The sequence below is a fragment of a genome, unplaced genomic scaffold (assembly GCF_019419815.1).
Source record: "Pyrus x bretschneideri cultivar Hongxiangsu unplaced genomic scaffold, Pyrus_bretschneideri_v1 Contig35, whole genome shotgun sequence".
In the NCBI taxonomy this organism is placed as follows: domain Eukaryota; kingdom Viridiplantae; phylum Streptophyta; class Magnoliopsida; order Rosales; family Rosaceae; genus Pyrus; species Pyrus x bretschneideri.
This window is the reverse complement of record NW_025999668.1, coordinates 2,362,394-2,382,970: the sequence shown is the minus strand read 5'-3', so window position 1 is coordinate 2,382,970 and position 20,577 is coordinate 2,362,394. Positions and strand designations below refer to the sequence as shown.

Here is a 20,577-nt window from a genome sequence, read left to right as displayed (position 1 = left end):
AGCTATGCTTGCGAAGGTTGGGTGGTGCATTATTTGTAAACTGGACTCTTTCCTAGCTAAAGTTCTTCGAGCTAAATACTATTATTCATCGTCTTTTGTGGATGCACCAGCGGGACGAGGTACTTCCTGGGGATGGAAAGGATTTTGCAGGGGAGAAAAATATTGAAGGGTAGAATACGATGGAGGGTTGGGGATGGTAGGAGCATTCGGATTGTGAAATACCCCTGGTTGCTTACTTTGCGTACTTTTCTCCTTCTTTCGTGGCACATGGAGATGACAGAAAATGGTTAACGATATTGTGGCCCCAGGAGGTAAATGGAAGAAGGATATTATTGACCGTTTATTTTAATAATGAGGAAGCCCGATTATTTTAAGTATGCCTCTTAGTTAATTTGGGTGCCCTTATCGAATTATTTGGTATTATGCACGGAATGGGTTGTATTCGGTTAAATCTGGGTATATGGTTGCTTAAGAGATGAATCGAAATGGGAAGCTTGGGCGTAAGGGTGTGGGACAATCAAGTGGGGAACACATCAAGGATCCTTTATGGTTGGCATTATGGCATTTAAAGGTTCCTCCTAAGCTTCGCCATTTCATCTGGAAAGGTTGCAAAAATATTTTGTTGCTAGGGAATTGCTCGAGCTAGAGGGGATGGGATCACTTCCAACTGACACAACTAAACACAACTAGAGACCATTTAATAAACTGTACCAAAACGTTAGAATTTGGGAAAACGGACTACGGATTTGGATTCATCACGTTGAAAAACCTAATGAGGGAGCTCGGGTTCCCCCCATGCGCCGCCGCATAAGCCGCTAGGGGATGGTGGCCTGGAAGGCCATGCGCAGCCACACACATCACAGCTTGTGGTGGTTTCCGATGAACGGAAACTACAAATTCCGACCAATTCTAAAATTCACCAAATTTTACATGAATGTAGAGCTCATCAAGGGGAAGAACTTTCGTACGTGGGCCAAAGTCTAATTTGGCTAGGAAGTAGCTTGAAAACGCCTCAATCCACCTGAAACCCTAGAAACGGGTGAACCTCGATTCGTCAAATCCGCAACTCCACCGTCCCCAAACTTGTTTAGGGTTTGTTCCTGGGCTCAAGAGGAGCTGAACCATGGTGGTGGTCAATGATGGTGCTTGCAGAAACGGCCGATGCCACCGTGCACCCGCGAAACCCATCGGTGCATTTTACCCAATCCGAGGCCAATTTCCATTGAGTTTTGGGTGCAAATGGGAAAGGGAAAGTCGGGGATTTGTTTCCAAGTGATAATTCGGTGTAATTAGCCTAAATTTGGCCGGAGAAAACATCAGAAACCATTGTTTCCATTGAGTCAGGTCGCAAAAAGAGAAACAAGCCGAGGGGACTCGGGTTGTCTACCCCTCTCCCTCTCTCATTTCCCTCCCTTCACCTTTCCTAATTGGTCTTATCTCTCCCTCCTTTCCCTCCTTTCTCTTCTCTCTTTCCACCACAGCCACACATGTGGCTTCTAGATTGTTGCTCCATCAGATTTGGAGCCTTTTAGATTTATGTTCAAATGACCAATTTGCCCTCAACTTCTTTTGTTTATAGCTTTTTCATTATAACTCTAGATTGCATTCCGTTTGGCCCACGTGTTCGTAACAACGATTACTACAAGGATACGTTAAGGAAATGAATCTTATGTGACAAGGATACGGTCAACAAAAGTCAACGTTTTTTCCTTGAAGGGAATTTTCGTAAATTCACGCAATAAAATTATAAAAACCGAGATATTTGGAGATGGGTCGCTACAGGAGGCTGTCATGGAAGGTGTTATCTAGGACATTCATCATATTAAGTAGCAATTAAGTTCAGTAGAGTTTCTTTTCACCCCTCGAGCCTGTAATGGGGCTACGCATCTGGTGACAACTTATGTCACGTGTGTGGGGACCTACCATATGTGGGACTGCTTTGAACCAGAGTGGTTGTTTAATGCTCTGGCTTTTGATGTAAACATTTCAATTTATATCTAATAATATTTCATCTTCGACCAAAAAATTAAAAAATAAAAAAAATAATTTAATGTTGTTTTTTAAGTAACAGAATTCAATGCCCCTTCCGAACCGATAAATTTTGAATTTTTATGAATTGCTAAACTCTGCTCTTGTATCCGTGCTTCGTAGCTGCAACATAAGAATTTTAGTATAGGGTTTAATTTTTCTGCATTTTAGTATAGGGTTTAATATTAAAGTTGATTGTACAAAAATTTCACTTTGAATTCCGGATCTCAACATCGCTCATGGTGGAAGACAAATTAAAAAGAGTGAGAGATTGCTCAAAGCCTCCAAGACTGAAAGTTAGTCGTTTTCGATGTATTATTATTTATATTATTTTTTTAATAATACACGTTGAATATTTTATTTTTAATTACAAAGAGAATACATACAAATGATTGAATGCACACATAAGCATTGGACCCCGAAAACCAAATAATGTGTTGATATAATGCAAGCTCCTTGATAGTTGATTATTCTTTTCTAATATCCCACAAGAACGATACGTTTCTAATTTAATATCATTAACTCTCAGCAAACAAAAAAATATTATTAACCATAATGTTGTACCAATAAATAAAATTAACATTAAAATCATAACTCAAACGCACGGATTCTCCCCAAGAAAGACGAAATAAGAGAACAAAACTCTCAAATATGTCAAATACTTTTAGCGTCAAGTGCTTTGTATTTATATTTACCAAACTACTTATTACAAGTAATGTAAAAGTTAACCACCATGTCCAACTATTTAGAACAAATAGAATTACTTACTTTCGGCTGGGCGCAAACTAAGTGAATGGTATAGTATATTAGAAAACAATTAAATAAATTATGTTGTGCTATAAAATATCACATATTTTAAAGAGATGTCAAAATGTTCAAATCAGCATTAAAGGTAAAAAAAAAAAAAAAACAGCAACAATACTTTCAACCGAAAAGCCAAATCAGGTATGACATGACATGGATTGACAGCCCTTGCACTTGTTACCAAAATTGATGGCCCTTCAAAGTAATAATAATAATTGGGTATTAAATACAATTTATTAGTTTTTATTTTGTTTTAAAACATTTCTTTTTGCCACTTAGTACTACGGTCTAGTGATATTTCTTTTTACTTGTAAGTGAGATGTTTTAGATTTGATTTTTGCCAAAGGCAAATTTGAACACAATATTGCTAGTTTATTGTGAGGCTAAGCTCATCCCTCCCCCTTAGTGTAGATGACACTGTTTGTTAAAAAAAAAAAATCATTTATTATAATAGTTTAATGTAATAAAATAATAGGTTAATTTAATATATCGGGTGAATATCAAATTTTTAAAAGATGTCAAAGTGCCACATAAACTGTCAAATTTAAATTTTACTTTTAAAATGTATTGTCTTCTTTAGAGATGTTCTAAGGAACTTTAGCCACTCAATGAATATTAATTCACCAAAACTCTAGTAAAATCGATTCACTCCATTAGATATCTCCCAAATAACGTCAGTCAGCAACTTACACATTGTTAGAGAAAACAACATGATCCTTCGATAAATTGACTACTCCAATTGTTAGACTAAAATACTTCTGTGAGTTTTTTCGATTCCCGAAAGAGTGGTGTGACAACCTGTCCCTAAATTTACGTTTTTATTTATTTTAATCGAGGGAATTGACGAAAATGCCCCTAAAGGCGTGGACTTTGACTTCTGTGAAGCATCGTCTAGAGAAACGTATAACTTATTCCTTTAGCGCATTTGTGTAGTACTCGTTGGTATGAACTCGTAGGCGAAAGCCGTTTGCAAGTTCGGCTTATAACGGTATAGTTACGAACATTTGAAATTGGTTATTTATATTCTAGATTATAAAGTGTTGAACTCCCACCTTGTGGGAAAACTGACCAATCAAATTAAAGGGTAAGGATCAATCAGAAAAAGGGCAGAATAGAAGCAACCAATCAGAGGAGAGAGAGAGAGAGAGAAACATCCTTCCCCATTTCTTCAACTCGTGCACACCACAACCCGCTGGTGACCCGGGTTGTTTCCGGCCAATCTCCACCATTTTTTCAGGCCAACTACACCCATCCATCACCTGCAACCTCTTCCACAACCTCTCCTCTACCATTTCCACCAAAAATCAAGGGTTTTTAAGGCCTAAACCGAGTAGAACTTCACTGGAGAACCTGGAGGTTCTTAACGGCAATTCTGCTGTTTCGGCGAGTTTCACCACCCACCACCACCCTTAATCAACTCCCCTTGGACTCAGGAACAAGACCCAACTAGTGATAGGGGCGTTGGAACACCGGAGAAGTCGAATTGAAGCACACCCTTTATGGGGTTTCTAGCGGTTTGAGGACGATTTGGGGCATTTACAGGCCAAATTGGACTTAGCCACAGGTATAAAACTTGCTCTACTCATTGAGATCTTCATTTTTGTGAAGTTTGAGAATTTTTAGAAATAGTTGATTTTTCCAGCGAGTCGAGGCGATTGACCGCCGTGTACGGTCATCGACCCTATCATCGACCTTTGATTGATGGTTGAATTTTGGTTAATGGGTTTCAAATCATTCTAGAACGTACTTGGGGATGTATTTTACGTAAGTTACATGTTCTATCAATAAGAATTCTGAGTTGTGAATTGATATTTGTTCTAGGCGACGATCAGTTTGTGAAGTCTTGATATTCGTGCCAGGGAGTTGTAGTGCGGACCTCAGGTGAGTGGGTATTTAACTTTTTATGGTATATACATATACTTTATAGTTTCCATAAATGTTTTTAAATGGTTTTATGCATTTTATGCCATGATTTATATATTTTAAAAATGCTATATTATGATTGGGTTTTATGCATCATCATGGCATATTCATATGCATTTTACCTGCTTATAATTGTTGTGAATGGTTTGAAATGCAAAGGTATCACGGGATGCACAAGTAAGTCTAGGTAAGGTTAGGTGGTGAATTGAAATGGTTGAATGGCATGCTTTTGCATATAGAATGCTCATCATTGCTACACCTCAGTGTTAGTGCTCTTGCCCAGGGCTAGGGCACAACCTTCATGTGTATGTTCCTTAGGTGAACCAAGACTCAACTCAAAACAAAGTGAGTTGAGAAATCAATACCTTTGTAGATTCCTCTTTGCATAAGCAAAGGCTAATCACCCAAAGAGAGGGCCTTCATTCCTTGCATCTTAGATCCATGGATTTGGATGGATGAAAAAGTTTCTCCAAATTCCCAAAATTGAGAACCTCTAATGATTCATCACCAAGGCATAATGAAGAAGAAATGAGTGACCTTGGAGGAGTTTGATTGCTAGATGATCCCTCCAAGGTGGCCTAAATTTTAGAGAGAAAGGAGAGCTTGTGTTCTCATCCTTTCCCCAAAAATTACCATATGTAAATTTTAGGCTATAAAGTCCTTTATATAGTCCCTTCAAATAAGTGACCTAATGGACCAAAAGCCCTATTCTTCTAACATGGCAAGCCTATAGGGTTTATTGGGCTTTCAAGCCCTTTGTTTATTCAAGTTGTCATACAACTTGAGTTAATGGGCTTGACATTCAAATCCCATTGGGCCTTGCGGCCCAAAACTAACCCGAGGTCTTTAACGAACTTATTCGTTTGATTAATTAACATATTAATTAATCCTAGCCTTAGATAAATAATTAAACCATTTAATTATTCTTACTCATCTCCGTTGTTTCTTCAAACTCTACCTTACTCGGTGAACGATCCATTAGGTTCCTTTTAGCGAGGCAGTGGGCGATTAAAACTCTTTCTAATCGATTGTGAATTGAAACTTACTTTCAATTCTCCCGTTAGTGATAATACACTTTTAGGGCTTCCACAAACCATGGTTGACGCCTAGCAGCATGTCATGGTTACCCAAGCTAATCAGAAGAGGTGGAGAACCTATTCAGTTTTAGGATTACAAATGCAATACGGTCTTTCTCTAATACAATACTCTTGACCACATTGTTTGGTTTGATAGTTTATTCATGTCTACTATCCAATGTGAGTCTTGTGCTTATATGATTACCTTGAATGTGATTTGGAACACATTCCTAAATCTCATTCATACTTTGGCCAAAGATTCTTAATCATATCATAGAGTATTCTCCCTCAAACAGTTTGAAGGTTAGAGATCCCTTGTTGCGCATTCACTTGCCTCCATGGCTAAGTGGCTTAACCCCAACGATGCCATGGACACCCTCCTGATGGAGTGACTTTGACATAATCAAAGATTAAGGACCTAACCACAAGACAACTGTGATGCCTCAGGTCAAAAGACTAATTTGCATTATCCCAACCATGAGTTCTCATGTGACATGAATATGAGAACTCTTCGTTGATCGTGTTCAGTGAACTCATTCTCTATTGAGCACCTACGTACTTGTCTTGATGTCACACACACCAATGACTCGAGACTAGTCACTCTCCCGGAGAGAAGACATAGCACGTACTGATCTTAACGGACTGTCAATGCCCAATTGACAATCCTATGATCAGGAACGTTTAGGATGTGTCAACGAAAGAATGGTCTCATGAATCTAACTTCTTTAGATCGCATTCTTCCAATCACATATTCCTTGGACTTATCGTTTAAGCATATAACATTTATATGAGACGGCTCAAACAATAATCTTTGCCCTTTACATTTAAACTACATTAGTTTGAAATGTCCGTAAAGTATCATCATATGATTGGTTTTAGGGCACATTTCCAACATTCACCTCCTTCACCGCACGCTATCCTTGGATCCAACTAGATGCTAGCCTATCATACAAACTGCATTGGGCACTTCCGACTCGTAGGTGACTCGCGCATAGCTTCATGTGATCATAGCACTAGAGTGTTATTTATTACACCTAGCATGTTGTATAGGTTACAGTAGGTGACTCCGACTCGTGTGTTAGCATATGACTGATGAGCCATATGTGCAGTCGTACAGGTCACATCAAGTGACTTCGACTGACATGTTAGTAAAGATTTTTGAGCACATGATCATATCTATATTGCTGTTGAGCTTTTCTGCTGTGACATATTTCTGGACTTACTTTTAACATGCATTTGATTTTCACACTTATACGTAGTATGATATTTTGGAAACTATACGGATTTTACGATGATGGATTATAATGCTTTCAAAGGTTTTTATTAAAACTTTATTTTCAGGCTCACTCACCCTTGTTTTTTTCGCCCCTCCAGGTTTTAGATGTTGAACGATTGTATCGTCGAGGATTCTTAGTGAATCTCAGTATTGATGGCTACTTCTGAGAGTATAATCCTTATCCACTCTATTGTACTTTACTTATGCTTTGACGTCACGTGTGAAATGAGTTCATTCTCACTCACTAGCGTACTCTTATATTTAGGTACTTTTAGGTTTAAATTTATCTACATTTTCCACATCACTACACTTTATGGCTTCGTCACCTTCTAGATGTTGGCCAGCACAGTTCAATTCAAAGTTCTAGTGGACATATCGGTCGGGGTGTGTCAAGTGGACTACGATGGCGATGTCATCGCTGTTTTTTTTTTTTTTTTTTTTTAAGAATAAAAATATAAATTAATGACACCAATTTATAAGTGAAATGATATAGCAATTGCCACATTCTGCAGCGCACATTTGCTTAATCTCTTGACACAAATGCATTTCTCAATTGATTAGAGAAGCAAGCAATGATAAAAACTCACTTCAACAACTCATTCCGTCAGCCACATGCTACGGTCCACGTGGAGAGAAACCAAAGGAAAATTGTAGGGCGACCAAATAATTGGAACCCTTCGAGCGTGGGACGATCCACCGTCCATTCCCCACCTCCACAATCGTGACCGTTCCAAGAACATAGTGCAAGCAAAATTATGTCTCTTTCCACAGCCACTTGCCACGTAGCACGTGTGGTAATCGATGTGTTGCGCTGGTAGTTCCTTTCAGGCACACGTGCAACGGGCACAAAAGGATGGAGCTGCCCGTGGGATACGGTCAGTGGTCGTGGGCCCGGGAGACAAGGACCTTGGAAGTAGAGCCAGCATGATCTGAGTCAGGTGGGTCCCGCAGCTTCGAAGTTTTGGTGGGTGCGGGTCCCCTCCGAGTCACCTCCACGGTGTGGTCTTAATTCTGTTGTTGATTTCCTATGGGCTTTTGGGGCCCAGTGATGCTCCAAATTGCTAGTGGTCCAGGGGTGGTGCCATTGTAATTAAGGAAGAATACAAAAACAATTTCGAAAGAGGATAAAATATTGGATTGTTTTGACATTATTGCCCCAAAGCTTCTACAAATCCTTTTATAACCCACAATTTCTTTTCATTTTTCTTTTCTTGGAGTCTTTACTTTTGCAATTAGAATTTAGAACTTACCTAGAGGTTATATAACAAATGAGTTGCCAAAAAATTTCATGATATGCAATAGTAATAAGTTTGTTTTGTACGCACAAAAACCCGATTTGTCTCTTGAATGATTATCTAAGTGAAATTTAACTTTATAAACTAGTTTTTTCTTCAAAAAAAAATTAAAAAAATGTTTTTAGGGTAGTTTGGTAGTCGTTCCATCTAGTTATTAGTCAAATTTAAGTTAGTTTATTTGCATTTGCAATGTTTTAGAGGATCTCTACCTTGAATTCTTAAATTAAGTTTGATTAGACCTACACTTTACATGCCTAATCAATAAATTAAAGCAATTTTTAGTAAGATGAAACATAAAACATGAGACGAAGCACATGAGACACCTCCTGTACAAGTAAAGAAAAGTACCAATGATGGTAGCATCTCCAATAGATTAGACTTTGCTTGGGAGCTAGATACCATATCATATCTACACTTTAAGCTCACATGCACCGTCAATAGTTAATTCTAAAGCATACCTAGAAACAAAGAAACAAAAGATTCCAACATATTTCCCCAACTCGTGTCCCTTAATACATTGAACTTTTAAATTAATCGTATCTTCTCATTAGTAATAAACCTTGTTAGTCAAATGAGGAACACACAAACACAAGAACCATTAGTAAAATAGCAATGAGTATTAATCTTAGCAAACACAAAAGGAAATGGTACTAATAGACTAATTAACGGTCATTTAGTATTACAGTCTAGTAGTATTCTCTTCACTTATAAGTGAAAAATCTTAAGTTCAATTTTGACCAAAGGTGTATTTGAATCCTATTATTGCTAGCCCACTGTGAGGCACTAAAACTTAGCACACTTTCTAACCCTGTTAGTTAGATAATATCGTTTATTAAAAGTAAAGAAAAATACACTAATTAACCTCCTCCGTTACGATGATCTTGGGGAAGGTAACCTCCAATCCAATTAGAAGGAATACAAAAGTTTACGGATGCACTAAAAATACCCAACATAAAAGGGACCAAATGCTAAAACAGAAAAAAACTAATGTGGCAAAAAGTAAATAAAAGAAAAAGTGGTTTTAAGAAACTGAGGCTGGTGCATGCACTGCAGCCAATAGATTGAAACCCATGGAATCTCGAAACCACCATCCACTGTTTTCTTTTTAATCAGTGAGCAAAATTCCAATGCTTCTCAGTCCACAATACCTCTCATCCTCCCCATTGTTTAAAATATTAATATCTATACGTAAATTTATAAAAATATCGACAAATATATTGAATATCATATTGATATCGGTTATTTTCAATGAAAAAAAAATAAAATGAAACTTTAAAAATTGTCGAATATTGGTTTGGAAGAAATATAAAAATTATTTAATATTTAACACGTGTAAAAAATATCAACAATATTTATCGATTTTAGTTTACACATAAGAGTTTCACCCCTATTTCCATAACTTTGTCTTATTTTTTGAATATTTCTAAGAAAATATCGAAGAAATCTAAAACATAGATCTCCCAATCAATATCAACGGTTGATTTTACATAACACTCTAGAAGTTGACTCAATCAAAGAACTTGATTGGTTTACACAATTTGTTCACATAGGCCCATAAAGCAGCTTATTCCCCCAAGTCCACTGGAACAAGTCTTTATATAGGCCAGCAGATGTCACCCAAATTCGTCTCCCCCACTCATCACCTTCTTGTTATTGGCACCAAAGTTTGCAGCAAGCTCCAAATTTGTAGCAAATTAGCATCCAGTCCGAGTCCAACAATATTTTCTTCCTCTCAGCTCCTCTAATTTTACTTTTTGAAGCATGAGGACTGGTATGTTCTCCTACACCACATATGAAGATCAAACAAATGAGCCTCACTTCCTTGATGCCTGTCATCTTTGTAGAAAACCACTTGGAAACAACTCAGACATCTTCATGTACAGGTAAATTTATAACCTAGCAGTTCGCTAGAGCAGTGTGCTCGTTACATTGCAGTATTCACCACTAGGTTAAATTAGAAAAGTTTAGAATATCGATCCGTCGGTTTTTGTTTACGTGAAGTTTGATTTGCCATGTTCTGATGAGGATTTTGATTTTTATATTTTTCAGGGGTAACACACCATTTTGCAGTAGAGATTGTAGGCAAGAAGAGATAAAGTTCGATGAGAACAAGGAGAAGAGCTGGAAGGTTACTTCCAGCAGAAGAAAGTCGGATCCCAACAAGAACTCCACCCCCAACAAAAATGTACGGACGGGATCTGTTGCTGTAGCCTGATTGATCTGAGACTGTAGAGATTGTTGGTGGAGATTGTTATTAAGCTTACAGATCATGGTGGATGTGATCAATATGTAAGGTAGTGGGGAAGGATGAGAGGATGATGGCCGATCGGATAGGATGTCAGGATTCAAATCCCAAGGAAAAGAAGGTAAATAGGAAACTGTGGCCAATTGGATAACATAAAATTAAGGAGAAGAAATCAAGAAAAACCCACCAGAAGAATTTTGTTTTTTGTTGTGGTTGATGTTTGCAAGTCAAAGAGCATCCTGTTAAGGGAAGGTTAATTTGTAAAGTTTTGTTAGTGATCGATCATCTTTGATTACTTCTCAAAGGATGTTAAGACATTGAAAAGTTTATTCAAAGAGATTTTCGTATGATTTTTGTTTTGTATGTTTGTATACAAATTATATTCTGCACTAATTTTCGGTTAAAAAAATTAAAGAGTTCGAAAACAAGAAGTAGTTGAAATACTAAAATTACTATTTTAATTATGAGGTTAATTCGTAAAAAAATTAATGAAAATAACTTTAAAATTTTGAATTCTAACGATAAAGATAAAATAAAAGGTAATTTGAATAGTATCATGATTACTTTTTTAATATAAAAATATGATTTTTCGTTAAAGTAAATAGTACTGAAAATTTTCCGTTAAAATTTTATCATTTTTGTCATTTTTTTTAAATTTTTTATTTTGATGTGAAGTGTCTAATTATGTAACTTTTCCTGCCAAAAGAAAAAAAAAAACGGAAATAGAGAACGAAGGAATGAGTAGGCCTTACCAGCTTTCATCTCTGCGAAAGCATGGATGTCATACCTATCAAAAAAAGAAGGAAAGTGAGATTGCGCGTTTCTGGTGGTGCGGAAATAAACAAAATACGGGGAAGCGTTGGTTGCGTGGGGAAAAATGTAAAAAAGGAAGCAGGTCGGTGGATTGGGGAATAGAGGGAGGAAATTATAGTAATGATATTTTAACTTTAATTTAATAAAATTAAAGTAATAGTCATTCAATTAAAAATTCATATTAGTTTTTTAATTTTTCAAAATATGCAGTTATGACTATTTTCATCAACTCCATCAGAATTTTTGTCAAAACAAGTCATGTTGGAAGAATCGTTGCTATAATTTGGTTAAAATTGAAGGATTATTCCTCCAATTGAGTTAAAATTAATAGATTATTTCTCCAATGGGTATAAATTTAAAAGACCATTCTATAATTTTCTCATTCAGCCATACGGGGCATGTGATTCATTTAATAAAAGTTTTAGAGAAGTTGAAGAAAATAACTATAAATGCATATTTTGATGAGTTAAAAGACTAATGATCATAAATTTTAGTCGAGGGAGAAAAACACTGTTACAATTTTCTCATGTTTCAATTTGGCTTCCTTGGTCAAAATTGGATGGAGGATGGTGATGTATCCTAATTCTCTGTTGGCAGGAGTGCTCAAAGAGAAATATTATCCGAACTGGACATTTATGGAAGCGAAACTTGGTAGTATATCCTCGTGGGGCTGGAAGGGTATATATTTCAAGGGAGGAAAATTCTTAAACGGGGGTTATGACGGAGGGTGGGCGATGAGAAAAGTATACGAGTCAAATTAACTCCATACATTATTTTTTTATGAAAAATTACTAATTTACTTTTAAATGTGTATCACATGAAAATAATGTGACTTAACAGATCTTTATAATTCAAGGATTGATTTTTCCGAAAAAATAGTTTAGAAACCTAATTTTCACTGAGGTGATAATTCAGGGATTAAATTGACAATTCATCCAAAACATTTTATTTTTAGGAAATAAAAATTAGAGAACTTGAAATTGAATGAATAAGCCAAGCAAATTCCTCTTCCTCGGTTCGGTTAAAGGTAGAAAAACACACAGAATAGCAGAACAGAACCCACAAAGAATAAAATAAAAACAGACAAGTCTCTAAAGCAGCAAAAGAAAGAGAACGCAGAAAGCCGTCTAAATCCGCTAACTCACTAAAAAAATTCACAAAAGCATGGGTTGAAACTCAACTAAACAGTACATACATTTCTTATCTCGTTTTGGGGCAAAATTTAGGCTAAAGAAATAGTGATGAAAAAGAAATGGGCTTAGGAAATGAATTGCGGCTCGGATATCTTGTCGCGTTTTGGAGCAAAAGCCCATTTCTTTTTCACTCTCCCCCAACAATCTCCACCTGTTCCGCTCCTCAAAACGTTCGTCCCTTCGAAACCCACCAAACACGCGACCGAGATTTTGGGTCTCGCAGCATAACCACTGCAGCTCTCAGGCGAGCTCTAATGTCTGCTGACCTCCGTCGCTTGCACCCTTCTCTCAAGGTACACTATCACTCCTTCAACTCCTCCCGAACCTTAATTACAAGCTCTCAAAGCTTCGATTATTTTACCCAGTTTTTGCCATTTGCTAATAACCCCACTTCCAAATCCTTGTGCTCTGTGAACTCCAATGAAAGGCGCATAGTCACAGTCGGGTTGTCACGGATAATAAAGAACCAACATGGTTATGCTTTGAAGGGTTTTTCCAGACGGTTTTGCCCATTATTTCTTGTAAAAGTTATGAAACTATTAGGTTCTAGGGAAACTGCATTTGGGTTTTTCAAATTAGCCTTTAGAGATGATAGTGAAGGAATTGTGAGGAATTGTTGTATTGCTGCACATTTTTTGGCAGGGGATAATTTGCGGTTTCTAGCTCAGGACGTGCTTTCGTGTGTTATTGCTCGAATCGGGCCAAGTAGGAGTAGAGATTTGGTGGGGTTTATGTGGGCAGGTCATTGTGAGCATGAGTCGGATTTTTCGGTTCTTGATACTCTTATGAGAGGTTTCTTGAATGCCGAAATGGGTTCGGAGGCATTGGAGGTTGTTAGTAGGATGAGGGGGGTGGGCTTGAAGCCGAGTTTGTCAGCAATTGCGATTCTTTTCAGGCTGTTGATTAGAGTTGGTGATTATGGTAGCGTGTGGAAGGTTTTTAGGGATATGCTTCGGAAGGGGCCTCAACCTTGTAATCATACTTTTAATGCGATGATTCTTGGGTTTTGTAGAAAAGGGTTGCTTAGGGTGGGAGAGAGTTTGTTGCATGTGATGTGGAAATTTCAGTGTGATCCGGATGTTATTACATATAACATTGTGATCAATGCAAATTGTGTGAGGGGACAGACAGATGATGCACTTCATTGGGTGCATTTGATGATTGCAAGGGCCTGTAAACCGAGCACCGTTACATTTAGTACTGTCATAAATGCCTTATGTAAGGAGGGAAATATGTTGGAAGCTAGGAAGCTTTTTGATGGGATCCCAGATATGGATGTTTCTCCAAGTGCCACTATATACAATACCATGATGGACGGGTACATTAAAGCAAGGGACATTGGCCAGGCAAACATGATTTATGAAGAAATGAGGAAAAAGGGCGTATCTCCTGATGGCATAACATTTAATATCTTGATTGCAGGGCATTACAAGTACGGAAGGGAAGAGGATAGAGACAGGTTGTTAAAGGATTTATCCGTATCAGGGCTGCTTCCAGATTCTTCATTGTATGACATTGTGGTTTCTGGGTTATGTTGGGCAGGTCTGTTGGATGATGCCATTGAATTTTTAGAGGATATGCTAGGAAAAGGATTACCCCTGACTGTGGTTGCTTTCAACTCAATTATTGCAGCTTGTAGCAGAGTAGGGTTAGAACAAAAGGCCTATAAGACCTATAAGTTTATGATTACGTTTGGTGTAACTCCTTCTACTTCTACATGTAGTTCTTTGCTTATGGGTTTATCCAAGAAGGGGAACCTGCAAGATGCGAGAGAGCTTTTGTGTAAGATGATAGAGAAGGGGTTCCCTATAAAAAAAACTGCTTTCACGGTGCTTTTGGATGGGTACTTTCGAATTGGTGATTTGGATGGTGCTCAAAATTTGTGGAATGAGATGGAAAGAAGAGGGATATGTCCTGATGTTGTTGCCTTCTCAGCATTTATCAATGGACTATGTAAAGCGGGTCTAGTGGAAGAGGCATATGATATATATCTGGATATGACAAGGAAGGGGTTTGTACCAAACAATTTTGTCTATAATTCTTTAATTGGTGGGTTTTGCAGCCGTGGGAAGTTGAGTAATGCACTAAAGTTAGAGAGAGAGATGAGGCAAATGGGGCTTCTTCCGGATATCTTTACCACCAATATGATCATTAATGGATTCTGTAAACAGGGGAGAATGAAGTCAGCAATTGATACATTTATGGACATGTACCGAACTGGGTTAACCCCAGATATAGTCACTTACAATACCTTAATTGGTGGTTATTGTAAAGCATTTGACATGGTCAGAGCAGATGAGTTTTTGTATAAAATGTGTGCCAGTGGATTTGAACCTGATATTACAACCTATAATATACGCATACAGGGTTTTTGTAGCACTCGAAAAATTAGTCGAGCTGTGATGATGCTGGATGAGCTTGTTTCAAGAGGTGTTGTTCCAGACTCAGTCACATACAACACAATGATGAATGGTGCTTGTATTGACATACTGGATCGTGCTATGATTTTAATGGCTAAATTGCTTAAGTTGGCATTTCTTCCGAATACTGTTACAATTAATGTGTTGTTGTCCCAGTTCTGCAAGCAGGGAATGCCTGAGAAGGCCCTCATGTGGGGTCAGAAGTTGAGTGAGTTTTCCATTTGTTTTGACGAAATTACGTATAAATTATTGGACAGAGCCTATCATAATATGCAAGAAGATTCCGAAATTTCAAGTGGAACAGCTGAAAAAAGCCTCTTCCTGGATTTCCTTATGTACATTACATATGATTGTTTATATAGAAATAAACCTTGCAGAGATGCAAGTCAAAATGTTCTTCAATTAATTGAATTTAGCGGCTCCTGAAAGTTGATTAGTTCATCAGTTTTCACTGCAACAGTTTTCACTGCAACTATTATGATCTGGGACATTCTGATGTTATAATGAGTGAACCCTTCTGGCCTCACGTTTGATGCCTCTTGTGACAAGTAGCAACAATCAGTGAGAATCAAGAACCATTTGGCTTGATGTGGCTTCAGGGAAGACTGATCACTGAATGAGGAAAGAAAGGCGAGCAAACCAAAAAAACAGTCACGACAAAGGAGATGGAAGGGAAATTGGGTTGAGGTTATGAGAACGTAGTTAGGCCTGCCAGTTATGCCATGCAGCGCAAATGTTGGATGAAATGCCGTGCATGCCAACTGCTGGAACTGCTCGATGAAATTTATGGAAAAGGTCATAATGTACTGGGCACAGTAGGTTTCAGGTAGGGATTTTCAGCTTTCAACACTAAGGCGAAGCTAATGAAAGAGAATTGCTAACTTCTAGACATAAATGGAAACTGATGTTAACTGTGTCTTAATTTTGTGGTGCAGCTGAACAAGTGTGTTGGTTGAAAACCCACAAGAGATGCAAACCTAGCAAAGCAAAATGAAAGCTCCAACTGGCGGACGCAGAACTTATTTCGCCTCAATTATTCAGATTATAATCTAAAATCCAAAGTCGTAAACCTGGATCGGTAATCTATCCTACTTGAAAACTTAGTATGGCTTTTCCATTTGGGTATTATTCTCGATATAGTCTGAATAATCAAAGGCCGAAGGCTTTAGACTGGTAGGCAAAGTATACATGTTTTGGAACCGGGGGCTCTTTATATGTTAACAAGCCAATTCATGGGTTCATACTTTATTTTGTAAGTGTGGCAGGTACACCCCTCTAGGACCTGTGTAGGACGCCCAGGGAACCACACTCCGAGGGTATTTGTGATGCATATTAGAGAGTTAAGCAGCGAAGAACAAGATCAATGACTAGTAGGTTTCCGTTGGCAGCTCGGAGGGCTGCATTGTCTCCGAATTCTCTTGGCACTATGCATGATACACACGAGCCAACTCTTTCGTCAAGGCCTTGATTCAGTTTGAGTAGAGTTGCTGAGAGGGAGCATCAAAGGTTCGGCTCTTATCGCTGCAGTTTTTCGTATGATCCGTTGGGCTTCCTTTTCAGAATTCTTGTAATCTCTGTGGGGGATGAGTTATGGGGAACTCTTTTCAACGATTTAACTTTCGTAACGTTACGAATGAATGATTTACAAGATTGTATGGTGACAATGCTACCATGAATGATTTGGGGAATTTTGGTACATTTCTGTTGATCTGGAAAGAAGGGCAAAAAAGGAAGAAAAGAAATAGCCATAACATATTCTTATTAAATCACCTATACATGGAAAAGACTGATTCTCTGTGAACCAACCTTAGAATCTCTGATGGCTTTAACAACTGTACAAAAATAACCATCCAACTCGAGAAAAAGTTCGATCGACAAGTCAGTTTAGCTCACTTATTTCCTTTTCTGCAGTACTTCTTCCTCATCCCTTGATCTCAGAAACGACCCAAAAACAAGTTACAGCTACGCCGGGTGAATTATCCATCACGTCACCTTTGCCCTCTGCATAATCATGAATCTTCTTCTACTAGCGCTCCCCACATGCTCGCCTAGTTTGGCCAGGTGAGCCATTCGTCTCTGCCATGACTCTGAGGCCTCCAACTGTCTTGGCTTTGTTACTGAGTCGGCGTGGTCATTCTCAACGGATTCAGGACTTCTCTCGGATGGGATTCCCTCTTCGGAGTCTTGAATAATCTGTTTCAGTTTGTCAACTACCTGACTCATTGTTGGCCGATCCTTTGCGCTCTTTGACAGGCAACTTTCGGCCAGCTTAGCGATCTTTCTTGCCGCAGTGATAGAATACTTGTTTTCCAGCCTGCTATCCATCATCAAGCCAAACTTTTTGCGATCAGGAGGGAACTGTTTCACCCATTCCAAAAGTTTCTGTTCTGTTCTTGGCCTGTTTCTCTCCAATGATCGTCTGCCTGTAAGAATCTCATACAGCACCACACCGAAACTCCAGACATCACTCTTAGTTGTGAGATGACCTGTCTCGATGTAATCTGGAGCAGCGTACCCGTAAGTTCCCACTACCTGATCATGAGAACAAATTCATTAACATTTTTCAAAGCAACGTTTGCATAGGTAGGTTAGTATACAAGCTACAAATGCTGGTGAGAAATAAGTGAATGCAATACTTACTGCAGTTGAAACATGAGTATGGCCAACCATTGGCCCCTCCCTAGCAAGCCCAAAGTCCGAAAGCTTCGGTTTAAAGTTCTCATCCAGTAACACATTCGCGCATTTGAAATCTCGATAGATTACCTTCATCAACAGCATAAGAAACATTGGAATAACAACGATTACGAATAAGCTGGAAATGTTGAAAATAGCAAGAAGATACTGTAGTCTGTCTTGCAGAGAATAAAACTAATGGAACAGTTGGCGCAGGGAATGGGGTGCAGAGTTAGGGCATAAAAAATGGATGTGGAAGAGGGGTCAATGAAAAATTTCCGGGTTGGCCTTATGCAAAGAAGGGAAGTACATTCTGAAATTCGGATATCCGCCTCACCCCCAGAACCAGAAGTGAGCGTAGATCTTACGAAGGATAAAGTCTGTAATGTGACATGAGCAGATGACTACATATTCAAAATATGCCTGATCCATCCCAACATCACACGAAAGATCTGGGAGTTTAAATCAACCGACATGAAACTTCAAGTACATAAGTAGGTTGGTTTGTAAAAACCGATTTTCAATATCGATGTTTAGAGCTAACCTGAACTTCCAATCCTTCGTGCAGATACGCCAATCCTTGAGCTGCTCCAAGTATTATCTGTAACCTTGTCTCCCAAGGTACGGTTGAGTACGCCTTGTTGAATAGATGATCTTCTAAACTTCTGTTGGGCATGAATTCATAGACAAGCAGTCGTTGAATCCCTCTTTCTCCATCAACAGCACAGTATCCGATTAGTTTGACAAGATTCGGGTGCTCCACAACACTCAAAAATTGAACCTCTGCCACCCATTGCTTGTGACCCTGCGTGAGAAAACAGAGAATTATAAGAAATGGTATTTGAAACGAGAAAAAGAATGTAAAGAGATTCAATTACTAGGAAGATGCTTAAACTTCCATACCTGTAAGCCATCATTGTTAAGCTTTTTAATGGCGACAATGATTGGATCGCGGCCCTTGTCATCAGCGGGCTTAATTGAACCTTTGTATACGTTCCCAAATCCGCCTTCTCCGATCTTAAGCAGCCTACTGAAGTCGTTCGTTGCCTGCCTGAGCTCCGCGAATGTAAACACCCGCAAATTATGAGCCTTCTCTTCGTACATTTCTGGTATACCGCGGGGTGAATTCACAGAACAGGTGGACTTAATGACCCTATCGCCGCCACCTGAATAATCCGATTTTGTTTGTTCCTTCAGTTCTGGAGCAGATCTTTGTTCCCTGCTCCTAGCCTTGTCCTTGAAATAGTAGAAGCACTTCATTGTATAGAATCCTACAGCAATTCCCCTGCCTACCATTGAATCGTTTGTAGAAAATTAAACATACCACTGAATTCTCACATGAATATAAGAAAGAATCAACATTTTGTTCTTGATAAAAACTTGATTAAAATTCCCAAGTTCTTTAATAACTATGCTAAAATACTAGAACAAAAAAACCAAGAAAATCACATGAGAAAATGTTTACTTAAAAAAAATAATAAATAATCAAGAATCGTAGTAGAGAAATGCAGTAATTCAATGAAACCATAGATTAAATAAACAGATTAATTATGCAAAACCCTGATGAAAAAAGAGATGAAATCACAAATGGTTGTCAGATTAAAGAGAAGAACAAAAGAGTGAAAACCTAGACGGGAAATCAGGATGGAACAGAAAACTAACTTGCAGAGAAAGCAACAGACAAAAATGGTTACAGAAATCCTGACCCAGATGAGTAAAAACCAAAGAAAGAACAACGAAAGAATGAAAGAACCAAATATTAAACCCTAAATCTCAAAGAAAGTAAATACCTCTGTCAATTATTTCTCCAATAATTTGAAAAGGGTTGGGAGGTTGAGAGGGTTGGGAGAGAACCGCACAGATTTCTTTTCTTGCTTGGCTTTCTCTTTCTTTTTTTCTGTATGTGAATAATGAAGTAGGTGGTTGGCAAAGCTTTAATGGTTAGGCAATGTAAGAAGAAGAGAATTCAAAGTTTGGATAAAAAGAAGAGAAATCAACCAACTTCTGAAGTTGACAACAATAATATATAGAAGTAGTAGTTCCAGAAGAAACTCACATCTCTCTCTCACACAGCTTGACACGAAACTGAATCTGTCCAAATATCTACGGCATAGATATATGGTCAAACCCAAAAAGAAGAATATGATGAATTCCACCACACCCAACTATGAAATTGGTCAACCTATTCCGCTTCACATGCACTAGATCTCATCAAGCGAGATTGAACGAGAGTAGTATTAGAATGTTGTTGTTATTTATTTAATTTTTTTTTTTCCTTAGCAATTTAAGGAAGAGGGTGGGGATGAGAATGACTTAATGAGAGTATTGTACCATAAAAGCTAACTTGTATTTTTTTTATGGTACTTCAGAGTATATTTATTTGTACAAATTAAACAATCAAAACCGTTCAATTTTTTAATTTTTACTTAAAGATCATTTTTACAAAAAGAAAATTATTTGAATAAAAGATTGTTTCATAAATCAAATACATCAAACAAATTACTGGTTAATTATGAATATTATTTATACGCGCATGGTTGATGTGATCTCTATTTATTTTTTGTGCATATTGTGAAAAGCTAATACCCCTTCACAACTTCACTATCTGACATTTTTCGTTGCGTGGTTGAAGTTTTGGAATAGGGTAATGGCCATGCGGATGCGGAGATACAAAATCATGGAGTTCTCCGAAGTACTATAAAATAGAACAAAGCTTTGCTGCTTAATAAGCAGTAACTCCCGCTTTCATACAATAACAATTTGACAAATGTCCAAAAAAATTGAACAATTAGAATTTGAACTAACAATTTAGACACTTGTTAAGTTGTTAT

The 20,577-nt window shown here is 37.9% G+C and overlaps 3 protein-coding genes across 5 annotated transcripts; 2 read left to right on the top strand and 1 right to left on the bottom strand.

The window, feature by feature from the left end:
• Window positions 1-10,106: 10,106 nt before the first annotated feature.
• LOC108868510 (FCS-Like Zinc finger 3) lies at window positions 10,107-10,997 on the top strand. Its single transcript, XM_018651810.2, has 2 exons — window positions 10,107-10,285; window positions 10,452-10,997. The coding sequence occupies exons 1-2, from the start codon at window positions 10,164-10,166 to the stop codon at window positions 10,615-10,617; spliced, it is 288 nt and encodes a 95-aa protein (XP_018507326.1). The 5' UTR covers window positions 10,107-10,163; the 3' UTR covers window positions 10,618-10,997.
• A 1,662-nt stretch (window positions 10,998-12,659) lies between these two features.
• Window positions 12,660-16,771, top strand: LOC103964882 (pentatricopeptide repeat-containing protein At5g01110-like). Its single transcript, XM_048591758.1, has 3 exons — window positions 12,660-15,899; window positions 16,009-16,151; window positions 16,339-16,771. Exon 1 carries the CDS (start codon window positions 12,713-12,715, stop codon window positions 15,497-15,499), a length of 2,787 nt encoding a protein of 928 aa, XP_048447715.1. The 5' UTR covers window positions 12,660-12,712; the 3' UTR covers window positions 15,500-15,899; window positions 16,009-16,151; window positions 16,339-16,771.
• Window positions 16,772-16,806: 35 nt separating this feature from the next.
• Window positions 16,807-19,940, bottom strand: LOC103964883 (probable serine/threonine-protein kinase PBL19). 3 transcript variants are annotated; one of them, XM_048591761.1, is made up of 5 exons: window positions 19,537-19,940; window positions 18,650-19,035; window positions 18,291-18,551; window positions 17,710-17,836; window positions 16,807-17,601 (listed from the first exon to the last, which is right to left on the bottom strand). In XM_048591761.1, exons 2-5 carry the CDS (start codon window positions 19,004-19,006, stop codon window positions 17,057-17,059), a joined length of 1,290 nt encoding a protein of 429 aa, XP_048447718.1. In that variant the 5' UTR covers window positions 19,007-19,035; window positions 19,537-19,940; the 3' UTR covers window positions 16,807-17,056. The 3 variants fall into 3 exon arrangements, with proteins under 3 accessions (XP_048447718.1, XP_048447716.1, XP_048447717.1); XM_048591759.1 differs by having other exon boundaries at window positions 16,807-17,605; window positions 17,714-17,836; window positions 19,537-19,931; XM_048591760.1 differs by lacking the exon at window positions 19,537-19,940 and adding an exon at window positions 19,409-19,511 and having other exon boundaries at window positions 16,807-17,605; window positions 17,714-17,836.
• Window positions 19,941-20,577: the final 637 nt, after the last annotated feature.